The sequence below is a fragment of the Malaclemys terrapin genome, chromosome 2 (assembly GCF_027887155.1).
Source record: "Malaclemys terrapin pileata isolate rMalTer1 chromosome 2, rMalTer1.hap1, whole genome shotgun sequence".
NCBI classification, from domain to species: domain Eukaryota; kingdom Metazoa; phylum Chordata; order Testudines; family Emydidae; genus Malaclemys; species Malaclemys terrapin.
The window spans coordinates 16,009,042-16,036,370 of NC_071506.1; the positions used below are offsets into that span (position 1 = coordinate 16,009,042).

Sequence of the window (27,329 nt, forward strand, 5' to 3'; positions counted from 1 at the left end):
GGCTGCCTGCCTGTCTTGCTTGCTTCAGACCCTGTGAGTGAGAGATCCCAGACTTCAGCTTCTGATCCTCCTGGTTTATTCTCTGGCTTACCTTGGACTCTGACCGCCTGGTAGTTGGACCCTGCCTGCCTACTGTCGCTGGACTCCTGTGTAGCTTTCTTTTATTTAATTTGAATTTTGTAATGTGGTATGACGCCACCGTGGGTTCGGCTCTGGTCGTTACAGTTTCAAGCTTAACAGAGTGAAAGGCACCTCTGCTACTTGCTGCAGATTTAGAGTCTCTAGGAACACATAAAGGCCCAGGGTAATGACCACACGTACATTCACCAGTACAAGTCTGTTTTACAAGTTTTATTAAAGTTACTATTAAAGTTATGATTACCCAAGCATATAGAAATTCTATACAGACCCATGCACAAGTTACAAATATAGTTATACTCACATCCTTAACAATAGTGTTAGGGTCTGATGTCTCTCTCATAGATTGGTCATCAGTAGAGGGGTGGTTCCCGCTGGAGTTTCCCATGGGAGCTCAGTTTTCCTAAGCTAGACACCCTCTTTTATAATGTAATTCTGACTATAGCTCATTAGCATTTCTGCAGAGAGTGTACTCTGTGACTGCTCTTACTGTTAATTTTTCACAATATCACCCATTGGTGCATCTTTACCCATAATCTTAGGGCATCCGGTTATTCTTTGGTTACTTACTTATATCAGCGTTTCTTATCTCCAAGGCCTAAAATAGCTAAGCTAAAATCTTGCAGGGCTCAGCCTACAGGCCTTGTGATTCAGCCCTACCTACTTAGATATCTAATACATGATTATTCCCTCGACATACTGCTTGATCTTATACTTCTATAATCATACACCTTAACTCTATTTAACATACAGTGATTATATATGACATTACATGTTAGTTAATCATAAACCACACAATAAATGAACAATAAACTAAAATCATTGGCTACATCTGGCCTTTCTTGGACTCTGACTCTCTGGTACCCGACCCAGCCTGACTCCGGACTCCCATTCTGATCACTAGGTCTGACAGCCCAGGACTTGGTCATGACACTTTGTCCCTTATTTAGTCACTTCTACTTGCAACAACTGAGTGCAAAGTGGTAGTAAAGAGATTTGGGGAAAACATGCCACTGTTAGTTTTACATCACCGTAGTATGGGACTGATTGAGGAAATTCTGCCTCTACATGCACAGGGTTGTGCAGGTACATTTGAGGGCATAGTTTAGCAGGTGATGAAAGATTTACAGACTAAGGGGTTTAAAAACTTCAGAGCTTTCAGTCTTCTGAGATTATTTTTGGTGTAGTTTCGCCCCAACAAGCACTTCTGCTTTGAATAGGAGATGGATTCGATACTGGGCTTATTGCGAAAATGAAGTACTCCCTACACTTGCTGCTGCAGCAAAAACTGGGTTATAAAGCAGCACAGATTATCTCAGAGTATTTGCATAGCCCCGTTAGTGCTCATCATAACAGCATCTTACAGTTATAGAAGACCTTTCATCCCAAAGGTACTATACAATCTATACAAGGACTCAGCCACCCACCAACGGGGGAGAAAATGTTCAGGACCCTCTTCTTATCTCAGGCACGCAGTAGCCCTTTAAAGAGCAAGGAAGGAGCTGATTGCTCCCCCCCGCCATCTGGAGTTTGTGCTCCACTACTTCCCACATGTTCCCTCCCTTAGCAGGTGGGAGATGTGGTAGAATTCCACTTCCCATTGAGTAAGATGACTGTGTAAGGTACTCTCCTGCAATCTCTGTACTCAAGCAAAGCTGGTCACCACTACAGGCTGTTGGTAAGGAATCCTGGAGACCTAACATGGGGAACTGCCCCAGTGTCCTTAACTCACCCAAGCTATGAGGTAGAGATGGTCTTGAATTGAAAATGCCAGATCTGAAATTCCCTGAACTTTGGGGTGGGTTAAAATGCAGATCCAAATGATGTATTCTCTGGCCTCTCTCTGCTATGAATGCACCGCTCCACCTACACATGTATCCACTAGAGAATCAGTCCCTTTATCTTTTGGTCTCTTCATCACCATACTCCCAATTACAGGTAGCTCAGTGATCTCATCTCTTCCTATATTTCCCTTCTCACTCACTCCCACTCTTCCCATTGCTGGTCTCCTTTCAGTTCAGCTCTCCCATTGCCTTTGTTACCACTACACCAGCCATCTAGCGTAGTCTGTCCCACACTTTAATAATTGTACTCCCCCTTTTAAACGGCAGTTCTGAAGCCATACACCGATAGCCTGTGGTTGACCACCTTTCGTATCCTAACTACCTCTGTAGACTTAGGTACCTGAGTCACAGTTCTAAGCACCATTGCAAGCCACAATCCCTGGTTGGCTGCTGCCAACCCAGTAGGTGCCTAAGCTCAGTCAGCTGTAAGAGTTCCCCAGGTACCTAGGTTTCTCTCTCTGGGCATGTGCACTGCTGTTCCACTGTAGGCCTGCCTAAGCCCCAGAACACGTCATGAACCCCGGGGAAGATAGACATTCCTCTACCTCTCTTGCCTGATCTGGCAGGCAAAATCTGACCATTGAGCATTGCAATGCCGGAGTCCCTTTGTGGCTCTGGGCCTCTGTCGCCAGTGGCTCACACACTTTTTCATCTCTGTTGTGGATTGCAAAACACTTGTATGAATGCTGCATTATACCATTATGTGGTGTAATACAGTTGTAATACTTGGACTGCCACATCATCCGGAAGACTATTGCCCTTGTAATGGAGAGATCCGACATGATCCAACAGATACTGACTATCTGAGGCTCAAAGCTCACCTCCCTGGAAAGCTAGTAATAACAATAATAATGATAAAGTTTCACGCTAGAGAGCTGACCACATTTTTTTTTTTTGAAGGAAAGGCTTTTCATTGGAAAGGTGACTTTTTTTCAGTGTAAACATTTTATGGAAACTTTTTATTAATGCCTGCTGCAATGGTGTTTTTCAGTGTAGCCACTTGCCTAGGAAGAACTGGAGTGACACCCTCCAATTTACATAGGCCAGTGCACAGCTGTAGGGTAAGATTTTTAAAGCCACCAGGGGATTAGGAGGCCCGGGTCTCTCTTAATTTTCCATGGATTGAATGTGCAAATTCCTTAATCACACCCATAGCTTTTAGGCACATCCAAGCTTGGGTGGATTAGATCCACTAACCTAGAGGACACAGTGTCATGACTGTGTTGTTTTGTCCCTTACTAGAGAGTGCTGCGTGATGGCCTATGAGGCAGCTGGGTGGGTTCCTAAAAGATACCATCTCTTAGTATGAGAGAATGCATGAGAAACAACATCCATAAGAGAGGGGAGATATGCTTAAAACAACAACATATACCAGCTTTCATAATGAGTCAAGCTGTGCTGTGGAGTGTGCTATTTCCCACACCCGACCATACGGCTAGGCTGCTAAACTTCTGAGTAAGCCGTTTGGCAGGGGCCCTGATGAAAAACTTAAACCATCTTTAACTCTCTGTAGCTGCACATCGGCTCTCATCTGAGGTTTGCTGAGTTCTTAGCACTGCTAGCGTGGAAAGGTCTTTTCCCAGAAATTCCCTTAAAGCCTGGAGTGAGGCAGCTAGAAAACTGGGAGGTGGCGCTCATATGAGTACGACCGGGTGTCGCTAAAGAGGAATCAAGCGTGTATGTTCAGTGAATTGGGGGAGGGATAGCTCAGTGGTTTGCGCATTGGCCTGCTAAACCCAGGGTTGTGGGCTCAATCCTTGAGGGGGCCATTTAGGTATCTGAGGCAAAAATCTGTTAGGGATAGTACTTGGTCCTGGTGTGAAAGCAGGGGACTGGACTCAATGACCTTTCAAGATCCCCTCCAGTTCAATGATTTGGATGAAATCAATGCCATGGAAATAAAAAAAAAAAACTTAAAGTTGTTGGTTAAATCTCTAACTCTTTTTTCAACTGGGTTCTCTCTTTGTCTGCATCTTAAATCTTTTTTGGGATCCCTGCTTTGACACTGGCTCTCTGCTCAAAAGAACAGATCAGAACCAGGAAGGGGATCTATGGCTTTGCAGATTCTCTGTGATTACGTTTGCTTTTCATTATGTTGCCAGTGGGGAGGAGCAGGGATGGTGGGAGAGCAGTGGCACATACCTCCACAGTTACTACTGAGTAAGTCTCTGCTATGTACGTTACAAAGGATACCGAGGCTATGTCTTTAGTACAGTGCAATTGCTGGACAGCAGCTACAATGAAAACAATTACAGCTGCCATTTGGCCCAGGGAAAGAACTCAGCACCTTTGCTGGCTTTCTAGAATAGAATCTTTCCCAATATGCTTTACCGTTGCCTAGCATCTTCCATACAAATGTATCACAGGATGTGCCATGCCTTAATAGCCAACAACTTAAAATACAGATACAACCCAGCCTCGTGTACCCAAAGCCTGGATCACTTGTCTGTCAAATATGCTCTTCAGATGAAATTTCTCATAGTTGGGGGGTCAACTGAGAGGTGAATTTTTTTGGCGGGGAGGGGGGTAAGTTTCAAGGCAGTTTTCACTTTTGGTAAGTTGTAGACCACTTTTCTGGTCATGTTATGCCTGTGCGGTGTTTTAGTTTCTGATCAATTTCAAATTGAAATCTGATGATTTCGACTACTCAGGTGAAGCAATAGCTTATGCTCCACTCTCTGCTACTGATCTCGCTTGAGCTACTGTGGAGTTAATTACTGCTCCTCCTGGAGGTGTGGGGGGGGGGAATCAGGCCTACCCCTACAGTAATGCGCTACACTGTACTATCCATGGGTACATTTATCTGGCAAAACCATCCCCCCCACGGCAAAGAGTCTACAAACTTGGGCTCACACTATGGCACTAAAATTAGCTGTGTGGGCATTCTGGCTCGGAATGGAGCTCAGACTCCGAACCCTGGCGAGGGAGGTGGGTTTCACAGCCCAAGCTCCAGCCTGAGTTGGAATGTCTACACTGCCGTAGCACAAGCCTGATCCTGGAGACGTGCTACTGTGGGTTTTTTTTTTTTTTTTTTTTTTGCCAAGTAGCCATACTCTTAAAGACTGGAAACACTAGGACCAATTCTGCTGCCATACCAGTCAATGGTAATGCTCATCCTGACTTCAATGGTGTTTGGGCTCAAAAGTCCAGGCGGGAATGGAAAAGGGGACATGGGGGGAGAGGACCGGGAGGGAAATGGAGTGGGTGGTGTATTTGGTGAAGTGGTATGAAACTGCAGTCCCCACTACCTGGGAAGGGACCAGAGGGCAAAAGAAAGGCATGGAGGATGGATAGGGCAGGGGACATGGAGGGTGGGGTGAAGGGGTGCAGGGAACTGAGTGGCATACCAGTGGGACATGGAAAGGAGAAGCAGACATGGAAGGGGAGTACGGGGCTCATAAGAAGTTTGGAGCGTGATAGGACTGATTCATTTCATCCAGTGTATGTGGAGTATTTTTTGGGCACTCAGCCACTAATGATGTCGAGAAGCTTTACAAAATCTGATATTTACAAGTGGCCTTTCTACCAAATGGAAGGTTGAGCCTGTTACATCAGGCATCATGGCCTAGAAATCAGGTCCTGTGTACGGATCAAACACGCATGGTAGATAAGACTGTGATTGGGAGGGTTGGAGCTCAAGTTTTGGCATTTGCATCTAAATCCAAACTTCCCCCAGGGAGCAGAGGGGAGTTGGACCCAGCATTTTGACAGAGGCTAGAGTTGGACAAATAGTGGGGGGAAATGATTTACTAACATATTCACAAAACAAGTTCATTATTGGATCCTGTCACGTTGGTTGTCCGAGGCAAGGTAGGTCAGCTAATATCCTTTATTGGAACAACTTCTGTTGGCGGAAGGGCCAAGCTTTCGAGCTACGCAGAGCTCTTCTTCAGGTTGTTGTCTGGTAACTAGCTACAAATGAAGCTGATTAGTGGTTCTGTTGCTGGGTATGATTGTGAAGTTTTATAAAGAATAGTCAACTTTTGTACATTGTAGCTGTATTTTATGATGTTGTGGTGCTGAATACAGTGGGTTGACTGTGTTACAAAGTGCACATGAATAGAACTAGGATGAGCATTGTATGACATTTTTCTTTCTGGAATTTATTGGATATTTATTTTGAGATGTTTTATTAGTTGATTTGGGTTTTAAAAAGAAATTGAGGTTATTTAAGTTTAGGAGAATTGTTCGTTCCAAAATGAGACTATGAAATAAGCCAACATATACACTGGATAAAGAACATTACTGGCTTGCATTTAGAATATATTTGAGATTTTGTAGATTTGCATATTAAGCATTTTTTTCACTACTGTGATGTCCGTGCATTATCCTTCTCATTTTTGAATCTTTTTTTATTTAGCAGGAGTTATGGAATGTTGGCTCAGCTGTCAAATGTGTTTTGTTTTGTTCCCAAGGACCATTATTCTCCAAAGTGATGATTTGAGTCTGGAGGTGGCACTATACGATCTGCATGCAGCAGACGTTCTCAAACAACAGTCCCTAGGTCACCATTGCACCACAGGCATCTCCCTGGTGGTCTGCAGAATTTAAACATTTTGACAACCAGGCAGTGGGTGACGGGGATGAGAGTTGGCCTGGGAGAAGGCGTCTCATATCTCTGGAATGAGAAGTTGGAGAATCACCATACAGAGTGAAACTTGGGCTGAATAAGTTTCAGACAAGTCACTGCGTATTTGTTTAGTGGAAAAAGAATAGAAATAAATGGTCATTTTGTTGGCTGGTATTGTCCAACAACAAGACTGTCACTCGCAATAAGAGTCCTTTAAATCTTTGATATTTAGAGTCATGTCACACAAAAACAAAGATCACAGTAGTGGAAATCAAGTGAGAGAGCTGGAAGGACCCGCTGTCATTTAAACTCACCTCATGTTATAATGAGCTACTGAAGCTTAGCTCTGGATCAACCCCACATTGGTGATGAGTATATAATATAAACATGGAGCAGATCTTCCCACTCACACCCACTATGATATGGGATTCCTTGAGATTAAGTGGACAGTTTTAAACAATTAAATCTTTACGTGATACATGTCTCAGATCACATTTGAAGTGAAAAATTAAATCTAATCACAACCATCAAGTCACTATTGATGTCTCCATAATCACTGTTAACAGAGCATGTTTGGCTGAACTATAAAATTAAGATCTGGGGTTTAATATTTTTAAGTTTTCTAATCTTTTTTTTCATTCTGATATGATTTAGCTACATACCATAAAAGTGAGACAGAGAAATGACAACCTCATTTCCCTAGCTTTGTATCTTTTTCTTATATCATTAGGCAATAAATCTTTCGATTCCTCTGTTATTGTTTTGATTGATTATTGAGCAGGATGTTAATCTCGAATCCAGGAGTGCTATATAGTGAATTGCTGTCCTCAGTAAAATCTTTGGAAACCTAGATCCACGCAGATGGCTCTAATTGCTCATTCACTGGCTAAAGTCCCAGCCAGCAAACAAAACCTCATGGATAATTTTATTAATGCATTTCAACACCACTGGTGAAACTTGGGCCTTTTTGGAGTCAATGGGAGTTTTGCCATTGACTTCAATAAGGCTAGGATTTTACCCAATTTTCAATAAGACAGTGTACTGTATTACTTACCTGTGATAGATTTGTGTACATGTTCACATCTTCTATAGATACCTACATGGGGATCAAATATTTAATAATGGGCTCTTCAATCTTGCAGAGAAAGAGGTAACATGAATGGCTGGAAGTTGAAGCTATTCAAATTCAGACTAGAAATAAGGCATACATTTTTTAACAGTGAGAATAATGAACTTTTGAAACATTTCTTACCATGGGTTGTGGTGGATTTTCCATCATTGACAATTTTTAAATCACAATTGGATCTTTTAGGAAATGACACGCTTGAGGAATTCTTTGGGGGAAGTTCTACAGCCTGTGTTATACAGTGGGTCAAACTAGATTTATCACAATTGTGTCTTCTGGCCGTGGAATCTCTGAATCTCTGTGCGCATACCTCTTGATTCCCACCCACAACACACCTTGGCAATGCTTATATCACTTCATTATTCTTTGACCTCCATTTTTTTGTATAAACTTGCTGTTTGCAAGTTTCCTGCTTCTCTACCATGTGTCACATCAGGATCACATTCCTACTGGCAGCTTGTAATGGGATGAGTAAGAAAAAAGAAAACAAAATCAGATGCAATACTGTGGCCTAAGCATCCGATGGTGGCAACAGATGGGCAGTACCAAGTTACGAGTCTATGCTCAGAGATTTGCTTAGCTATGCCCAGACAGGTGCGTTTCTCCTGTGATCGCCATCTTCATGGTATTTCACTGAAGGGAACCATGTGTGATCTTTGCCTAAAGCTGAGAACTCACTTGTTGTTATGGTTACTGTCGGATGTATGTGCAGAAATCCTTTTCAGAGTTATGTAACATGTAGAACATGGTGTTCCAAAGCTCCTGGAAGTGAAACTGATCTCCAAGTGTGGGGTGGTTCTTAGAGCTAACTCAATCCAGAGTTAGAACAACTGACATCTTTTGACCCGGCCCAGCTGAGGGTTGACAGCCTAGACAAGGGACAGGCTTAGACTTTTACAAAGCACAAAAGAACCCAAGACAAAGAACTTAGATAGGGTAACCATGGGGGTGAACGGAAGTTAACACAATACCCAGTTTATGAAGAGACACAAAAAGTCTGGAACCGTCTAATAGGCAGGACCAGCTCCAGGGTTTTTGCTGCCCCAAGCAGCGGGGGGGGAAAAAAAAAAAAGCCGTGATCGCAATTGCGATCGACAGCAGCTCCATTGCGCCGTTTTCTTCTTCGGCAGGAATTTGGCGGCAGGTGCTTCCCTCTGAGAGGGACCCGTCGCCAAATTGCCACCGAACAGCCCAACCTGCCGCCCCTTCCCCTTGGCAACCCCAAGCACCTGCTTGCTGGGCTGGTGCCTGGAGCTGGCCCTGCTAATAGGAGAAAGAAGGGCACAAGACGGCACCCATTATGGTGGCAACACTCTACCAGCGGGAATGTCTCATGGAAAGTGGATCCCAGCTCTCTCTGCTGGACAAGCAATGTATGGACTGACGACTGGGTGAGAAATACCTTATCAGACAGGAAAGAGATTTGTTCATATGTGTAGGCTCTAGACTGTGTTTTATATTTCTTACATCTATAAGCATATGTTTCCAATTCTTCTACTTGCTTCTATTTTTGAATCTTTGTCAATGGCACATGGCCCATCTGTGACTGCTAGCAACAAATATCCCCAATGGCCAGTGATGGGACACTTGAAGAGGAGGGCTCTGAGTTATTACAGAGAATTCTTTCCCAGGTGTCTGGCTGGTGGGTCTTGCCGACATGCTCAGGGTCCAACTGACCGTCATATTTGGGGTCGGGAAGGAATTTTGCCTCAGGTCAGATTGGCAGTGACCCTGGGGGTTTTTTCACCTTCCTCTGCAGCATGGGGCATGGGTCACTTGCAGGTTTAAACTAGAGTAAATGGTGGATTCTCTGTGACTTGAAGTCTTTAAATCATGATCTGAGGACTTCAGTAACTCAACCAGAGGTTAGGGGTCTATTACAGGAATGGGTGGGTGAGGTTCTGTGACCTGCAATGTGCAGCAAGTCAGACTAGATGATCACAACGGTCCTTTCTGACCTTAACATCTAGGAATCTATGAGATAAATGTCTATGTGTTTTTTCTAAAGAACAATCAAGTGCTGTGTGAACGGAGGTGAACCTAGTGAACTAGGAGGCAGGGCTTCCACGGAGGCAACAAATGTGTGTGCACTATGAAGTCAAGGGACCGGGCACTTGAGCGTACAAAGTGGGGTGTGCAGACAGGTTGGGACTTGTAAGCTGAGGCAGAGCATAACTTTGGGAGCTAACTCTCTCCATAGATTTAGCAACAGGTTACCTCTGCTCTGCCCCAAGGAGTTACTTAGGGAGCCTAAGGGTTGGGATGTGCAAATTGCTGACCTGCAGAGGGAAAGGGCAGGGCTTGCCGAGACCAGAGTGAGCTGCTCGTGTTGCCGGCAGCCAGTGGCTTTGGGCGAGTTTCCCCCCCGGTGGGCATGGATAAGGCCCCTTCACACTGTAAGAGGTAGTACAATTCACCCTGTACCCCTTGGTGACCCCAAAGGGACACAGATACCCAGTCAGTTTGTCTATTTTGCAGAGACTTCTTGGTGTTTCAGTATAAATGCTGACCTTGTACAGGACACTGTTACTAGCAGTCCATCCTGCATTAGGTTTCCTTTAATTGACTAAATGACTTTTTTAGGGTGGCAAGTAACAAATTCTGACTTTTAGGGTTTGGGTTTTTTTTGCAGTTTTATTGCACACTGGTCTTACATCACAAAATACAGTTTCTTTTGGCCTAAAGTTATTGCTGACAGACTACTTTGCTGGGTTTCACTTAATAACGCACGTATATTTACACCGAATGTTGCTGTATCTAACTTAAGCTTTCATGATCGGAAAGGTATTGCAGTAATGGAAACGACTATGCCTGTATGCCGTGACACTGTCACACAGCTGTACAATGACATGATTAACCAATCTAAAATGCAGTGGGACATTCTATTTGCTGTAAGCCACCTTGTCTTCCACTGACTGGCTCTGTGTGTCTTCAGAATTAAACACGACAGCTGGTTCTTCACTGGGCCTGCTTTCCATCGATTGCTCTCCATTAGCTGTCCTGCCTGAAACCACAATATAAATAGGATTAAAATAAATGCAATATCTTTTCATTGATGCAGCATTTGAACACAGCAGGCTAAGAGCAATATGCTTCGTCAATGACATTTTAATAACAACATTTTTATGCAGATGTAAACCTCTCCGTCAGCTCATTTGCATTTAGCAGCCCACACACAGACTGCATTGCAGAAATTACAGATTGCTTAATGATAAAATTAATTATCAAGGTGTTAACATGCTTTAAGTAACAGTCACTGGAATGTAAACCTTAATTTGCATTAATTCTGTGGTGCAGTCTTGACCCTCCTGTGTCAGAAGTGGAGGTTGCCTCAAGAAGATTATAAAAAGTTGTTTTTGCTCCCCCCCCAAGTGTAGCTTAGCCGGCATGTGCTCACATGCTTGACATTCTGGTGCTCTGATACCACATGCTTGCCTCATACTAATGGAACCTGTTGTTCTAATGATTTGTCAAACAAAACGGTGAAAATAGAAGTAGTACAACATGTTTGACTCTAACCCCGGAAATTCTCCCAGTCGGTCTTGAACCACGTTTGAACTGCTCACAATACTAGGGGTGGTTCATTACATCTCTGCTATATAGCTCCAACCTGTCTCTCAAAGCTTTAGGTGAACATTTTTGCTGTGGTCTTAGAGCCCCCAAATCTACCAATTGCGCAGGAGGGAGAGGTTTCCTGTACAGGATCGCAGCATTATTCAGTGGAATTGACCCTGTCGTGCAGATGGAATTTGAAGCCCTTGCAACTATCTCTGGATACCCACAAACATTCCATGGCTGTTGTTTGCGGTTAATTTCAAGTCGGTAACATGGGCACTGGAAAAAACCATATAGTACTTTCCATTACGCATGTCTCACTTCTGGTTTTGGTGAAGCCCGTGCAAACCCATGGGAGCAATCACGAACTTGAACACAAAATATATGTGTGGGCTCACTATGAAATTCAACCCAGAAAACTCAATTTGTTGAAACACAGACCATTTCAAATTCTGTGATCTGCCTGACCCCATTTGAACTGTTCCCTACGTACATAGTTTGCAAACCAGTTTCAAACCAAACTTGGAAGCGTTCATACAGATTTGGTTACAAGTCATTTACAATGAAATAGACTCAGACTCTTCTCAATATCTTGCCAATGGCAATGCTAGTAATGAAATAATCCTATGCACTATTTATAGAAAGAGTGTCAATAAATTATCTTCAAGTAAAGATAAGAAGACACATTTATTCCAAATATATGCTAAGTATAAAAACACAATGTTCCATTGCCCAGTGCTGTGGTCTGGGTCACATAATGAAACACCTATTTCAAGGTGGAGAAATTTTTATATTATTTCAGATTTATTTCATGGAAGTGAAATTACAAAGAGCAGCTCGGCTGTGTATCTGCTCATCCATTTCTAATCCAGCCGTGAACAACTTTAAATACATGCAACTACAAAGCTTCAACTAATTCTATATGCTGGAGGCTTGATTCTAGAAGGCGCTGAGCACCGACTTCAATGGGAGATGGGAATACCTGACAGGATCACTCAGCGTCTTGCAGGATCAAGCTCTAGATATTGCCCAAGAAACACTGATTACTGCTAATTTGACATTTCTAGGATACGCCATTTGGGGGGAGGAAGTAAAAGTAGCAAAGAAACAAGAAAAGTGTTCTACAAGCTAATTACACCCCACTTTTTGGTTTATGATCACCTATGGCCAATGATTTGGCCAATTCACCTCTAGTTTGGCCAGAAAAATTGAGTTCTCTCCCTCTAGACCACACATGTGAAATTTGATGGGGAAAGAACTCTGGTTTGAAGATTTTGGAAGGAGCGAGGCAGGCAAAATTGGATTTATAATGGAAGCCTGGTTACAACCTTAATTCCAGAGAGGTTACCCCTCACTCCTACCTTCCTCACCTATCTATGCACCCGCCCACATATATGACCCTCATCACTGTAGTATCTGAACATCTCCCATTAGTTAAAAAATGGTGATGTTCCATACCTGGACATCATTAGCTTTCACGTTTCACTTTCACAACGCACCCAGGGCTCTGCTATGTTTTCCCTGATCAACGTGGACAAGGATTTTTTTTCTTATAACTATTATTATAAACTTTTATTGTAGACCATATGATGGGAGACGGGGAACAAATGTTTAATGCAGTTGTTGTTGACATGGTTTCAACTTTAGTCCCTGTTCCGCAGTCTCAAGAGAAGTTTTAAAAATCAGTTTTAAGAAAGAAACTACCCCATTACCACACCGATCAGCACAACCACATTAGCAGAGGCAATCTGTGAAAACTATTTGCTAGCACAAAGGGAATTATGGTGTAGATAGGGCCATAGCATGGACAGGACTTTAAACAGAGGCTTCAAACCCTATTAAGTGACAGAATATTATCTACTTACCAGTTGAAGCTTTGAGTGTTTTGATATAATCAGACCAGAAAGAACATTCTGCTCTTTTCAGGCCTTTACGATTTGGCAAGGAAACAGTGAACTCCTTATAGTTATCACCATTAGCGTGTGACAGGAACATGGGCCATGGGGACACAGCTCCAGTTAATTTTCTTGAGAAGTTATGAGGATAGTTCGGATTTCTGAATGAAGAAATAGAAAAGATTATTAGAAAACAATGGCACAAACATCACCAGTTTATAATCTGCACAGTGTATGATAGGGATTGGCTGGCCCAAGGGACTGGAGCTTTTCATCTCTGGGTCACTGGGTCAAATTCAAGCCTGGTTAGCAAAAACGTTAGGCATGATCATCTGATAGCATTTGGTGATTTATGATCAATTCGTACTGGACAAAACATTCATCACACAAACACCATCACGGCTAGCATGTTCACTGGCCACCTCAGCAGGCTTCAGAGGCAAGACCATCCTCTGAAACTCTCAAAAGGGGCACAGAAAGTTGCAGTTTCCAAGTGAAGACCCCACACAAGCATCTCACTAATATTTCTCACACAGAGAAATGGGCCCACCTGACTTATGCAGAGGAATATTCACAGTGCGGTGTCACAAAGCTTGCACCGCTACTTCCTGTGCTTCTGAAAGAGGACTCCAGGCCAAAATGACCCTTGTGGTCCCCTCTAACCCTATGGTTCTATAGTCAGACATGGCTGCCTAAAGTTAAACTCCTAAAACTGGGTTTAGTCACCGGTCGCTCCCATTTATTTCAATGGAATTTGTGCATGCTCAGCACAGCTAAAAGTTAGACTATTTTTATGCAGGTGACTGACTATTTTATGCATCCAGGTTTGGCCACGGCCTTCTAACACTACTGGCCGAAGCCTTACACATCTATATAGATCCTATTCCTGTGACTGGAGACTATTTGAATAAGGGCAGAATTGGACCCTAAATTTGCTTTTTAATATATACCCCCACCCCAGAAGATAGTAGATAATACGTTAAGGTCACTTACTTACCCAGATTTTATGAAGTTGCCTATATACTGCATTATTTTTAAGGAAAGGCTCTTTTCTTCCAGAGTAAATTGTTCTTCATACTGTGGGTGGAACGGCAGCCCAAAGGCGTACTGGACATCAGGCAAGAGCTCCAGGCCTGAACTGAAAAATACACATACAAAAAAAGTAATTACCCCCACCCATCCATTTACTTTGGGGGGCGGGCAGCATAAAAAAAATAAAATTAAACATCATATTAAATTTTTCAATCATTACAAAAAATTAAGTGTTCAACTCTTCTGAAAACAGGCCATAAATAAATACAAACGAGGAAGTGGAAGCAAAGAGAATTTACAACAGATTCATTCAGGAGTCTGGAGGAAGGTCAGGGCCGGCTCCAGGGTTTTGGCTGCCCCAAGCAGCCAAAAAAAAAAAAAAGCTGCAATCGCGATCTGCGGCGGCAATTCAGCGGGAGGTCCTTTGCTCCCAGCGGGAGTGAGGGACCCTCTGCCGAATTGCCGCTGAATACCTGGACATGCCGCCTCTCTCTGGAGCGGCCGCCCCAAGCACCTGCTTGCCAGGCTGGTGCCTGGAGCTGGCCCTGAGGAAGGTGCTACAAGAGGAAGTGGTGGAAAAAAGGAAGACCCAAATTTGCTGAATTAAGGCTGCAGATAAGAGATGGAGGAAGGAACAAAAAACAAAACAAAAAGAAAGCACTTGACTGTTGCTTAAATGTTCAATAATATTGGACCTGCTCCGTCACCAGGCCTCTTCCAAAACAAAGCTCAGAGAGGAGAAGCCAAAAGAAAGGGTGACATGGACTGTGGCTTTAATGATGGAAGAATAAATCTCCATTTATTTCAGAGACTTGGGATGAAATCCTGGCCCTACTGAAGTCAATGGGAGTTTTGCTTTTGATTTCAGTAGAGCCAGGATTCCACCCATTGGGTCTTTGGATTCCAATACAGTTTCTCTGTGGGGAACCTGGGGTGTAAATCTACCTTGCACTAGCCTGCCTGCCGCACAGTAACTAGACCCTGATGCCGTGCACTAAACGGTTCCCTAGTGCATTTTGATCTACTTCCTTTCAAAGTGGGGTCAAAGTGCACTACTAGGGAACTGTTAGTGCATGGAAGCAGGGTCCACATGCCCAGTGAGCATGCAGCAGGCTAGTGTGAGGTAGCTTTGCATCCCAACTTGCTGGGCGCTGTTTGTGTAGACAAGCCTGGAGATGTTTATGCAAATTTCTTTTAAACATAGTTTTATTCTAGTTTCTTTGGTTGGGGGGAGGGGAGGGGAGTTGGTCCCTGCAGCCAAGTTCTCCTTAAATTCTGAAGGGTAGCCTAGCAAACATGTTGTAGATACCACTCTCAGTCAGATTAGGCCTCTGCAACTCTCTTTTACTGCAGTGGAATGATTCCTGCACGCAACATGGAGTGTTCCAGCAGCGACAGAACTCTGGGCAGGCAGGATGATGCCAGACTTCCAGGACCTAATACTTTGGGATATGTGCTAGTATATCAGGAGACCAACCAAAATAGGTTGCTCAGCAGAAGTAATCTTCTAGTAAAGCGGTAACAGGACTGTGGGTCACAAATCAGATATGTCCTTTTCCGTACCCCTTACTCTGTCTTGGTCAAATATTGGTAACATCAAGGCAGTCCGCAGCAATGGACTTTGGAGCAAGTCTGGGATGAATAAAACCTAGAGCCACTCACCAATCTGTGAGTGGCTGCACACGGTTGCTATCAAAAGCAGTAGCTGGGGACACAACTAAAACTACTTTATTTATGGACATAAAGTGCTGCAGCATTGATAAATCCCAGATGCTGCCTCCCCTGAAACAAGGCTTGCATTTCAAACCACCCTAGGCAGGCGGACTGAATGGAAGATAACTCTTTTATATGTCAGGGTCAGAGGGAAGGTGGTGCTACTCGGTCTCCAGATTCTGTATTTCAAAAAACATCCACCCATCCTACTAAATGAAACACATCTTTGCTCTTATTTCCCTTAGTCCTATCATAAAGCCTCAATAATACTTAGCATCTGGAAACGGAATTATTTACAGATTTTTCACTAAAAAGGTAGATCCGACACTAGATTAAAGCATATTTTTCTTCTCCAAATGTTTATAAAGGATTAAGCACGATTAGCGTTTAATAATTCTGCTTTAAGAATAACTTGCTTGGCCTTCTACATTTATAGCAATGTTTGGCATCAGTGCTGTGGCCAAAGTAGTAGGTACTTAAAGGAGCCATTATGTTTAAGAAAAAGAGTCTGTTTGGAATATAATGGCTTCTATTAAATCAGTGATGAGGTAGTTAAAGGGCAAATTCATCCATTTAATGGAGTTACTCCAGGGATGAAATTGTCTCGCCACAGAAAACAGGTGGATTGTTAGCCGAGGCCTCTTGCACAATGAGATCACGTTCTCTGCACTAGTAGTTATAGATATGGAGTTAGAGCTCAGTTTAAGAGTTTGCTAAACAAACATAACTACAGGTAAGTAGGATTTTGTTTATTGTTCTTGTATGATAGTACTGCTCTTTGGCCAGTGGGTGTCAGTAGTAAGAGGTCAGGGAAGAAAAGACAACGTTGAAGGGGAGGGAGGGAGGGAGGGTGAGTGTGTGCCCCAGATGACCAGGCAGCAAATATCTGGGGAGCTTTTCTCTCCCATGGGTAAAAATCTTCCCAAAGGGTTTGTATTGCCACTCATCACCACGGTATCTGAGTGCAAAGCACTAGAGATTGTGAATGACCTGGGGTCCAGCAGGAGCTCTGAACAGACAGGAGACCAGCAGCTAAGGGAAGCACCCACTGACTCCCTTTGCAGGACAAGGGAAGTGGGAAGCTGAGGGTTCAGAGCTGAGCGACTGTCTATAGTTTAACCCGTAATAAATTCATTAGTTCTTCCAGGGAGTATTTCTTTGCTGTCACTTTCCTTGCAACACTCCCCCTTTTCCAGAGGGCTCCCCACATTAGCTCTTAACTGGCCAGCTTCCATCCTGATTCTAAGTGGGGAGGTTCAGAGCCCAGTGGAGGGTGATTTGGCAGGTGTCTGTAGGAAGGACAAACTGTAAAAAGCAACAGCAAATGGGACTTTTAAATAATATGTTTTTAGGTGCAGACATTCAAATTAAAATATATCTCCCTCCAACGACTGTTCAGAAAACAGCACCATCTAAAGAAACCTCTTTAAAGCAATAAATCAGTTATATTAATAAACCTCTGATGAAGAGAGTTAATTGTAATGATATATGTAATGAGTGAAATCCTGGCTTTATTGAAGTCATGGAAGCTTTGCCAATGGGTTCAACGGGGCCAGGATTTCACACAATAATATTACTATGTGTAGCACTTTTCAGTCAAGGATCTCAAAGCATTTTCCAAACATTAATCAACTCAGCATGATACCTCTCTTATGAGATAGGGTATTGGCTTTACAGATTGCTAAACTGAGCCACAGAGAAGCTAAGGACTGTATTGTACTATCTGTATTGAACTGTGCCTTGATCAGTGCTTGATTTCAATGGGAGAACTCCCAGAGTAGGGCACTACTCAATATACATAAAGCCAGGTGGTACAATCTGGCGCTAAGAGACTTCCCCAAGGTCAACCAGTAATTCAGTGGCAGAGTCAGGTGTATAATTCAGAAGTAGAACTGGTTGCGGATTTTTCAATGAAATATAATTTCCCTCTGAAAATGCCCATTGACTCCAAATGTATTGGCTTTGGCAAAACTGTCCTTGAATCCAGAATGGAATTTCTGAAGAGAGGGAGAGAGCCCCAGAATAGCCTTGGGCAGGGACTTGAAGCTAGATCTCTCACATCACAGGTGAGTGTAATCACTGCATTAGTGCGTATTCAGGGATGGGGGTCTCAGTCTCTTGCAAATGCTGAAAAGTCTAGTTTTCATTCTCATGTGTGGAACAAAAACAAATGTCAAAACTTCAGAATTATTCATGAAGTAGAGTTCTTGTTTTCTGTCCAGCCCTACTCAGGGCACACAATTAGAAAAGGAGAGTGTGATGCGACAGACCACAATAGTTTCTTTTAGCAGGATCTTAGCTACACATAGAACTGTTGTTGCCCATTCAAATTCTGACTCATTCTGTATTATTTCCCCTTAGCAGATATGCAGATAATTCCGAACTTTATCCAGGTCCTGTATCTAGTTCATTATTTCACCCTAGAAAATCATTTTTGGATTGTACAGTGGTTTGAATTTTAGATGAATGATGGACTCTGAAATGGAACCCTTCTCTTTTGTTCCTCTCCATCAAATGTTCCTTAACCCCATTATCTAACAATTTGAGCTAATCTTACAGCATTCCACGTCACATATTCTTCTACTTTTCAGTTGGTTTTGTGAAATTTTTTTGGTTTCTTTAAAAAAAACTCCATCAGACAAAGATATAATCCAACATAAATCAATGTTGCAATTCAAAGGCAATAAATTGTAAACTATTTTGCAATCATTCTAAAGTTGAAAATAACAAGGATAACCATAATTCTTTAGTGAGAACTACTGACAAAGCAGGACAATAACTTAGTTGAACTAAACCTAGGTCATTAGCAAACTCACCAAAGGGATGTTTATTGGCAAAATGTCTTTTTGACTGCATTGAACAATGATGATTAATATTGTCCTCCTTGAAAGGCAGAGATAACTATTAACAGAATAGACTTAGACTAGTCTAAGCTATATGACTTATAACAGGAAAGACATGTCTAGCCATATGTTTCCATTCTGTTTTGTGTTGTTAAAGTCTTATTGATAACTACACAACGGGAACAAATACATGGGGATTTAAACCGGGGGCGAGGTTGGGGAGTGCCGTAGCTCAGATAACATGTGGATGGAATTTAGTTGATATCCTCTCCCCAAAATTAATTCCATCTTAATCCATGTGAAGAGCTCTACCCAGGTTTCCTGATATGGCATTAAGTAACGTATAGGCAATAGAAGTCCACTGCATCCCAAGCTATATTGTTTTGAACCTTGCTCTTTTGAGTAGTGAGTGTGGTAGGACCTGGATGGGGGAAATGCAAAGCAATGAGAGAGTCTGACGAGATGTTTGAGGCAAACGTGGAACAGCAGCTGATTTGGAGAAGCTTAGACTTGGTATGATCTTCAACCCTGCCTTGATTCTGGCTGCAGACATTGAGCAAAATCCTGCAATGCCGTGTGGTATCAAGCCAGGCCTATGCACAGCCCAGTGGGTAGTGCCACCATGACGACTACTAAAAGAGGTGACAGACGGTTAGGGCTGGCCTCTCTTGGAAAATTAGATAACCCAGCTATGTCACTCAAGGGTGGGAAAAATTCACACCTGAGCCACATAGTTAAGCCAACCTAACCCTTGGTGTAGACAGCACTAGGTCGAGGAAAGAATTCTTTCATTGACCTAGGTACCACCCCCTGGGGAGATGGATTAACCCCGCTGATCACTGTGGGGAGTATCTACCATGAAGCCCTACAGCAGTACAGCTGCAGCAGTAGAGCTGGGCCACTGTAGCATTCTAAGTGTAGACAGAGCATTAGCCTCAGCGGATTTAACTGCCAGCCTGGGGATCTCAGCGTCAAGCTAGGTTCTTTTCTCCTCTTGTATCATCACCAGTAACAAACGTTCTGCAGGCCAAATTATTCCCTCTGTGACGTGTGCAGACTCGCTGCCATCAGCGGATTTGCACAGGTGCAACTGGACCTCTAACTGGAATGCAGTAAACAACCCTGTTGATGCCCAAGAAAAAATAGAACCCTGCACAGTTTCTTGGCTGTGATGGAGCTAACAGGAGTAAAGCAATGTACTAAGACTTATACTAGTCATTGAAGTCATCAGATGTAGATCGGCAGTAGATCTGGGGAGTAAAAAAGTATCATTTTTACATAGTCCTTTGTAATAGAACAATAGAATTTTAAGTGACTTCACCCCAGGCTACAGAGGGAGTCAGTGTCAGAGCTGAGACCAGAATTCAGAGTTCCTGGTTTCCAGCTTCATGCTCAAGGCACTAGGTTCTGATTGCCACTTAGTAGTAGCCATAGCAAGCCTATGTGATTAGAAAAAAATCACAGGTTATTTATGGTTAGAAGGTAACACTTTCAGACTGATTTGACAGAACAACATGGGTGAGATCCAGGCCTCCATGAGATCAACAACAAAACTCCGAGTGACTTTAATGGAGCCAGATGTATAGCTTAAGAATATGATTCCAAATTTCATTTGTACATAATGGATCGCACATTTGCACAATCCTTTGGCCCCTTTGAAAATCAGATCAAATGGTACAAATCTAGAATTCTTTTCTCAAGAAGTATCGGAAATGATAAATTCACTTCTTTGTACAGACTTCTAAATTCCCTTTGAATGAATACGGATAGATTTACAGAGAAAGAATCAGTGTCTGGGGATGACCCTGGCAGCACCAATCTAAACCAATCTTATAGAAAAGGAGCAATCTTCCAGCAATTTAAGCATTTTGCTTGTATTTCTATGTTCATCCTTATGACTAACAAAAAAATAAAACCAAACCACCTAGTGAAGAAGATACTATTTGGCTGCAGACAAAGAAGAAAAGAAATAACTAGACATTTATAGCAGCATAATGGGCCAAATTACTCCCAGGTGCAACCTCATAGCCTCCAGGGATACATTTGGCTCCTTGCATCTCCACATATTACATAATCCTTTCAGACAAGTGGCAGCATATATAAAAGAGAAAAACATTTCTCTTGGTTTCTTTAAGGAAAATTGGAACATATGGAAAAAACTTACAGGAATGACAATTCCTACTGGCATAAAACAATCACCCTTGTGCTAAACAGGCCCAAGTGGATACATTTGAGTTGCAAGACTATCCTGACCTTTCTTGGGAATTTTCATACGATTCAATCACTGTATACTATTTACTCCTAATATATAAAGTTATCACCTGTACATTAGGGATGTACAAATTGAATCAAACAGATGTCAACTAATGGGAACAGTGGTCCAAGTCAAGAATGTGAATGTTTATGTTATTAGATTTTAATGCCAGAAGGGGCCATTGGGATCATCTAGTCCAGGGGTGGGCAAACGTTTTGGTCCGAGGGCCACATCTGGGTGGGGAAATTGCTTGCAGGGCCATGAATGTAGGGCTGGGGCAGGGGTTGGGGTGCATGAAGGAGTGCGGGGTATGGGAGGGGGTGCGGTGTGCAGGAAGGGGCTCAGGGTAAGGGGTTGGGGTCGGGGTCCAGGAGGAGTGCGAGGTGTGGCGGGGGCTCAGGCCAGGGGGTTGGGATGCAGGAGGGGTGTGGGATGGGGTTGGGGTGCAGGCAGGGGGCTCAGGGCAGGGAGTTGGGGTGCAGGAGGGATGCGCGGTTCAGCCCCGCACTGCCTGGGAAGCGGCCAGCATCACGTCCCTGAGCCTGCCCTGGCCCCGGCCCCACACTGCTTTGGGAAGCGGCCAGCATCACATCCCTGTGGCCCTTGGGGGAGGGGGAGCAGAGAGCTCTGCGCGCTGCACTCGCCTGTGGGTTCCACACCCAAAGCTCCCATTGGCTGCAGTTCCGTAGAGACGTGGTGCTGGCCGCTACCCAGAGCGGCGCGGGGCCTGCGGCGCCATGGGGGTGGCAATCCCATGGACCAAATCCAAAGCCCTGAGGGGCCAGATCCGGCTCATGGGCCATAGTTTACCCACCCCTGATCTAGTCTGAACTGCTGCATAACATAGGCCATGGAATTTTATCCAGTAATTCTTGCATTAAACCCAGTAAAACGTGGTTCAGCTAGAGAATGTATTTAGAAAGACATCCATTCAGGTCAAGCATGCTCATGGCAACTGACACAGACTCTGAGGGCCAGAGCTCCAATAAAGGGCTGGGAAGGTGGATGCATTTTATGCAATCCAAAATGTGGATTCCAAATGCCAAACTGCACTTATGGAAACTGAATGCTTGAAAACTTGGCCCTTTGGTTGATGTGTGTAGTTTCAAAGGATACTTTTGCATTTTTTGGTCCCCCAAGACTTTTAGCTTGTTGTTGCTGTGACACTAGATTGCTGCGGATGTCTTCCCTGTCCATCAGCATGGCCCTATCAAATTCATGGCTGTGAAAAATTCACTGCAGACTGTGAAATCTGGTCTCCCCCATGAAATCCGGCTCTTGGGGGAGGGGTTGGGGAGGTTGTGGGATTGCAACCTTTACTTCTGTGCTGGTGTTGCCTTCCGAGCTGGGCAGCTGGAGAGTGGCGGCTGCTGGCCGGGAGCCCAGCTCTGAAGGCAGTGCCATTGCCATCAGCAGTGCAGAAGTGAGGGTGGCATGGTATGGTATTGCCACCCTTACTTCTGTGCCGCTGTCAGCAGCAGCTGGTTGGAGCCAGGGGAGGTTCTCAGAGATGGGACCATGGAGCCCGTCACACGGTAGGAGCCCAGCACACCTAGGAGCCCTCGATCGGGGTGCCCTCAGCCCTGTCTCTCCCCGGCACTAGGCCTAGCTCTCGTGGGATTAAAGGTTGTTAAAGGGGCAAAAGGGGCCTTGTGCCGGCTGCATGTGTATGTCGGGGGACCCCAGCACCACCCTTACCACAGCACCATGGGTGATTGCCCACCCATAAGGTTGGCTCTGCCCCCACAAAAGTGATAACTCCCCTGTACCATGCCACCCTCACTCTGTGCTGCTGCTGGCAGCGGCGCTGCCTTCAGAGCTGGTCTCCCAGTCATCAGCCACATAGCTTCCTGCAGCCAGGGGAGGTTCCCAGAGGTGGGTCTGACCCAGCCCCAGGAGTGGCCCATGCAGGGAAAGAGGAAGTCCTGTCCCTCCCCAGCCCGGCTGGGATCAGCAGCTGGATCTGCTGAGTAATGAGGCCCCCAAATCTGAACACGACCACCCTAAAGGAAGAAATTTTAGAAAAAAGATTATATTTGGACCAGTAGGCTGGATATCAGAGAATCAGCAAAGGGACTTGAGGAGATGTGACATGATTAGATAAGTGGGAAAGGAAGATTATTTTAGTGGAAGCATATGGGATGGATAGAAGAGAAGTGAGGTTTGAGCAGAGTAGATTATAATAGTCCAAGGGGAAGAAAACCAAGTTTTAGCAGAAGCTGTGGAGAGAAAGTAGCAGATTTTAGAGGGAAAAGGGACAAGACCTTGGCAAGTGTAAACGTATACTCTGATTACTGATCCTGCTTGGCTAAAAACTCCACACATCTTGCAGTGTTTGTTACCACGTCCCCCTGCCCACCATCTTAATTCACTTGTTTGTCTCATCCACCTGTTAGGCCTTGTCTTGTAGATACGTAAATTCTTAGAAGCAATTTCCTTGTACAGCGCCTAACACAACGGGACTCAACATGGCAGGCTGCTGAGTGCACCTGAATAATAATAATTAGGCTGAGGTTCTCTGGGCCTGTTATGCAGAAGGTCAGATTAGATCATCATAATGGTCCCATCTGGGATCATTAATTATTTAATTAAGTACATACATTTCTTGAAGTATAAATATAGAATGTTTTTATTCTGCCATATTCTTGGTAAGTTTTACAGCCGACATTTGTATGAGCGTTATTAATCAGAAAACCAATATACTTCACAGCTGAGTAGATTCACATCCAAACTGAATCTGAATGAAGAACTCTTCCCATCCCTTTTATTTAGGGGTATCCTATCGCCTGCTACTGAAATGCAGCCAACCCTGAGTACGTGGCAGCTGCTCAACAACACACAGCAACCCCACACAACAGTAAAGAAGTGAAGAATACAGCACTCCAACTAAAGTTACAGAAAGGAAGCAGAATGCAATTACCGATACAGGAATTTGGGCAGGACATCAAGGTTAACAACAATTACTCTTGCAAGTACTATTATGGAATTTTTACTGACTGTGCGATAACTCCTCACTTAGCATAAATCAATGTAGCTCCACTGACTTTGCTGGAATTACATCGATTAACAGCAGCTCATTATCTGGCCCTTTAAGTGAGAAGGACCTTGATTTTTATATATCATCTAAAACACAGCACCTCCGGCTGCACAGTGGGACTGAAAACCATGTTGGCGCTTTGCTATAGTAATAATTCAATGAGAGCAGTGCCACTTAATGAATCATCAACAAGTCAGATCACATCTGGGGTTATATAGAAACAGCCTAAAGGGTTAATGAATAGCTTCTTTGCCGTTATCGGTACTATTTACAAAACCAAACAAACAGAATCATTGCGGTCACAATGTACTTATCCTGTCTCCGTTTTCCTGTAACTAAAATTATATCCTGAATTTCTACACTCTAAAAACAACCAGTCCTGAGCAGCCACATTCTTGCTGCATTGTTTGGAACCAATGTTTACTCTCAGGCTTTATGTCTTCTGCAAAGGGTAAAAAAAATTACATCTGTGTTATATATTTTTGCTGCAGATCATTAATGCAGGAGTTGGCTATGAATTTTGTTCCTTACTCAAATAGAAACTGAAGACTAAAGCAGACAGACACAGTGTCACGCCAAGCCGAGAGAATTTTACCATATGGATAGTGATATTAGTTCGCCCACTGCAAGTTCCACTTTGTTACTTGAGAACCCCCAGTTAATGGTTTCCTGTAATTCTGCACATATATAATAAACAGAAGTGTCGACTGTTCTTTCCATCTATAGCCGTGTATTTGTATATGTATAAAATAATATAGCACACATTATGTGTGCATATATACATATCAACAACATTCTAGTGCAAGACCAAGTTCTCTTTTTACCATCATCTCTATATTTTAATGCCTCTAGCCTTCTGCAGTTATTTATTAGTTAACTATAAAAAGTTTTGGGGGCCCAAATGACTTACAATGGACGAGGTAGTACCTTTTATTGGACCAATAAAAGATATTATCTCACCTACTTTGTCTCTCTAATATCCTGGGACTGACAAGGATACCACTGTTACAGTGGCTGACACACACAGAACTTGCAACATGTTAGACTGTATGATATATGCACAAGGTATGTGTAAAGTATCAAGGCATATGTAGCAGGACACTTGAGTTTTGAGTCCATGGTAGAGTAGGAACTAGAAGACATGCAGGGTCATTGTACTGTGCAACAACCGGTTTGGGAACAGCCATCTGCACAGTATGACGATTACTGCTATCTATGAAACTTGGGTACTTATATGGTCCCCAGTACTGTCGCACCTGATCACATAATAATGTTTAATGTATTTATCCTTACAACACCTCTGTGAGGTAGGGAAGTGCTATTGTCTATATTTTACAGATGGAGAACTGAACTGCGACACAGGGAGGCTAAGCGACTTTGCCCAATGTCACACACGAAGTCTATAGCAGAGCAGGGAATCAAACCTGCCTCTCTCAAGTCCCAGAGGCACTCCTAACCACTGGGCCCTCCTTCCTCTCTTCCATGTGAAATTATTACAGCTCGTACAAAACACTCTGCAAGTCAATAAAGTTGAGTCATATCATGCAGCTTCCCTGTCTCAAACATTTCCATATACTAGAGCTAGGCTCAAGATGTAAAAACTAGACACGGGGGCAAATTTGAACTTCTCATGGCTTGAAGTAAAGCTGGGGAAATAGTGAAAAATATACCTGTATTCAGAGATTTATGGAAAAATTTCCAGTTACCTGGGAAATCTAGAGAGGTAGGTAAATTCTGAGAAACGGTGTTTATGAATAGAGTATCCAAATGAATATTCTAAAATGTGTTATCTAAATTACTCAGATTCAATCATTCAACTGGCTCTAGTTTGAGGGGGTCCGTTTGGACACATCTCTATCATACACAAGGATTTTGTATTTTACTGCCTTGAGATTACAGGGTTTTTCTCATGTTATTGACTTGAAAGCACTTTGTAATGAGTCTATTCCATGCAAAGTCACACAAACCAATGGACTCATCGGCATGGTTTGCTTGGTGTGTAATGGAGCTGTCAGACAGTGTGCTGGAGCGATTTTCACCTGCCAGAAACGAAATGAAGAATTAGGAGAAGCTCAATAAGCAACAAACGACTTACGTGGCCCAGGTAATATTTTGTATTGTTCCTCACCCACCTTGTCTCTCTAATATCCTGGACTGACATGGATACAACTACACTGCATGTAACAGTGGCCCATACACACACAACTTGTTAGACTGTATGATATACCCACAGATTTGTGAGCAGTATGAAGCTGTGCACTGAATCAGACTGGGGTCCTATGGAAAAACATTGTGTGCGATGATGTATAAGTACAAGGGGATCAAATTAAGGTTGCACAGGCAACCTGAATTCTGGTGTTTCCTAACTTTTAAGGGCTTGACTTTGCAACCCAAATAAAGCTCTTTTAACATCATTTTTGTTTGTTTTTTTAAATTAAAGCATGAGTAAAGATGTGCCTGGACCATGAAGTTTAGCTCCACTCTGAACCTGACACACGGAAGATTCAGATCTTAACGTTCCAGTTTGGACCCAGTTCTCATTATAAGCGACTTAGCTCCAAGCTGCTCAGAGAGCCTGAGATTCTAACTGAGGAGTTCCTGGCTCCCTGTCTTGTGTTTTCACCACTAGACTACACCTTTCTACCTCCCTAGTGTCAGACACCAGCTTTTTTGTAAGTGGCTATGGGAAAGTGAACTAATAATCTCTGTTGCAACTAATTTTTTTCTACGATCAGTTCTGAACTGACCAAAAGGGAGGCACAAAGAATATGTTCAGCTGGAAAGCATGAAACAAGACTGAAAGAGCTGGCTTAGATGCTGGCTGGCTAATATATAAATATTTGAAGAATGTGTACTCAAGCCAGGGAAAGTTATATAAACTCTTACTGATATGGGGAGTTTGAGAAGTAGTTAATCTTGCAAATATAAACAAGATCTCTAATGGGACAAGATGGGGGTGAAAGTTTGCTGAATCCTCGTCGATTTCTGTGGTTCTAAAACACTTCCTATGGGATCCATAAGCACTATCACATCTACCCCGCAATTAGCCGCAATAAGTGGGCTACCTCCGTTCTCCTGCAAGATGAAACTTGCTGGCTAAATTGAGAACACACCTTTCAATTTATCCTGCTGGGTTTTGGCAGAGTCAGGGCCGGCGCAACCCATTAGGTGACCTAGGCGGTCGCCTACGGTGCTACAATTTGGGGGGTGGCGACCGCAGCGGTATTTCAGCAGCGGGACCTTCCGCTGCCTCTGGGGGGGGGGGGGGGCGGCATTTCAGGGCGGGACCTTCCGCTGCCTAGGGCGGCAGAAAAGCTGGCGG

The 27,329-nt window shown here is 43.5% G+C and overlaps 1 protein-coding gene across 1 annotated transcript in view; it reads right to left on the reverse strand.

Moving 5' to 3' along the window:
• Positions 1–10,292: 10,292 nt before the first annotated feature.
• TG (thyroglobulin) overlaps positions 10,293–27,329 on the reverse strand; it is a 201,858-nt gene continuing 184,821 nt past the window's right edge. Inside the window, exons 46-48 of the mRNA XM_054017024.1 lie at positions 14,126–14,266; positions 13,099–13,289; positions 10,293–10,682 (exon numbers count right to left, since the gene is read on the reverse strand). Coding sequence (XP_053872999.1) covers positions 10,561–10,682; positions 13,099–13,289; positions 14,126–14,266 — 454 coding nt within the window. The 3' untranslated portion in view covers positions 10,293–10,560. The remainder of the gene's footprint in view (positions 10,683–13,098; positions 13,290–14,125; positions 14,267–27,329) is intronic.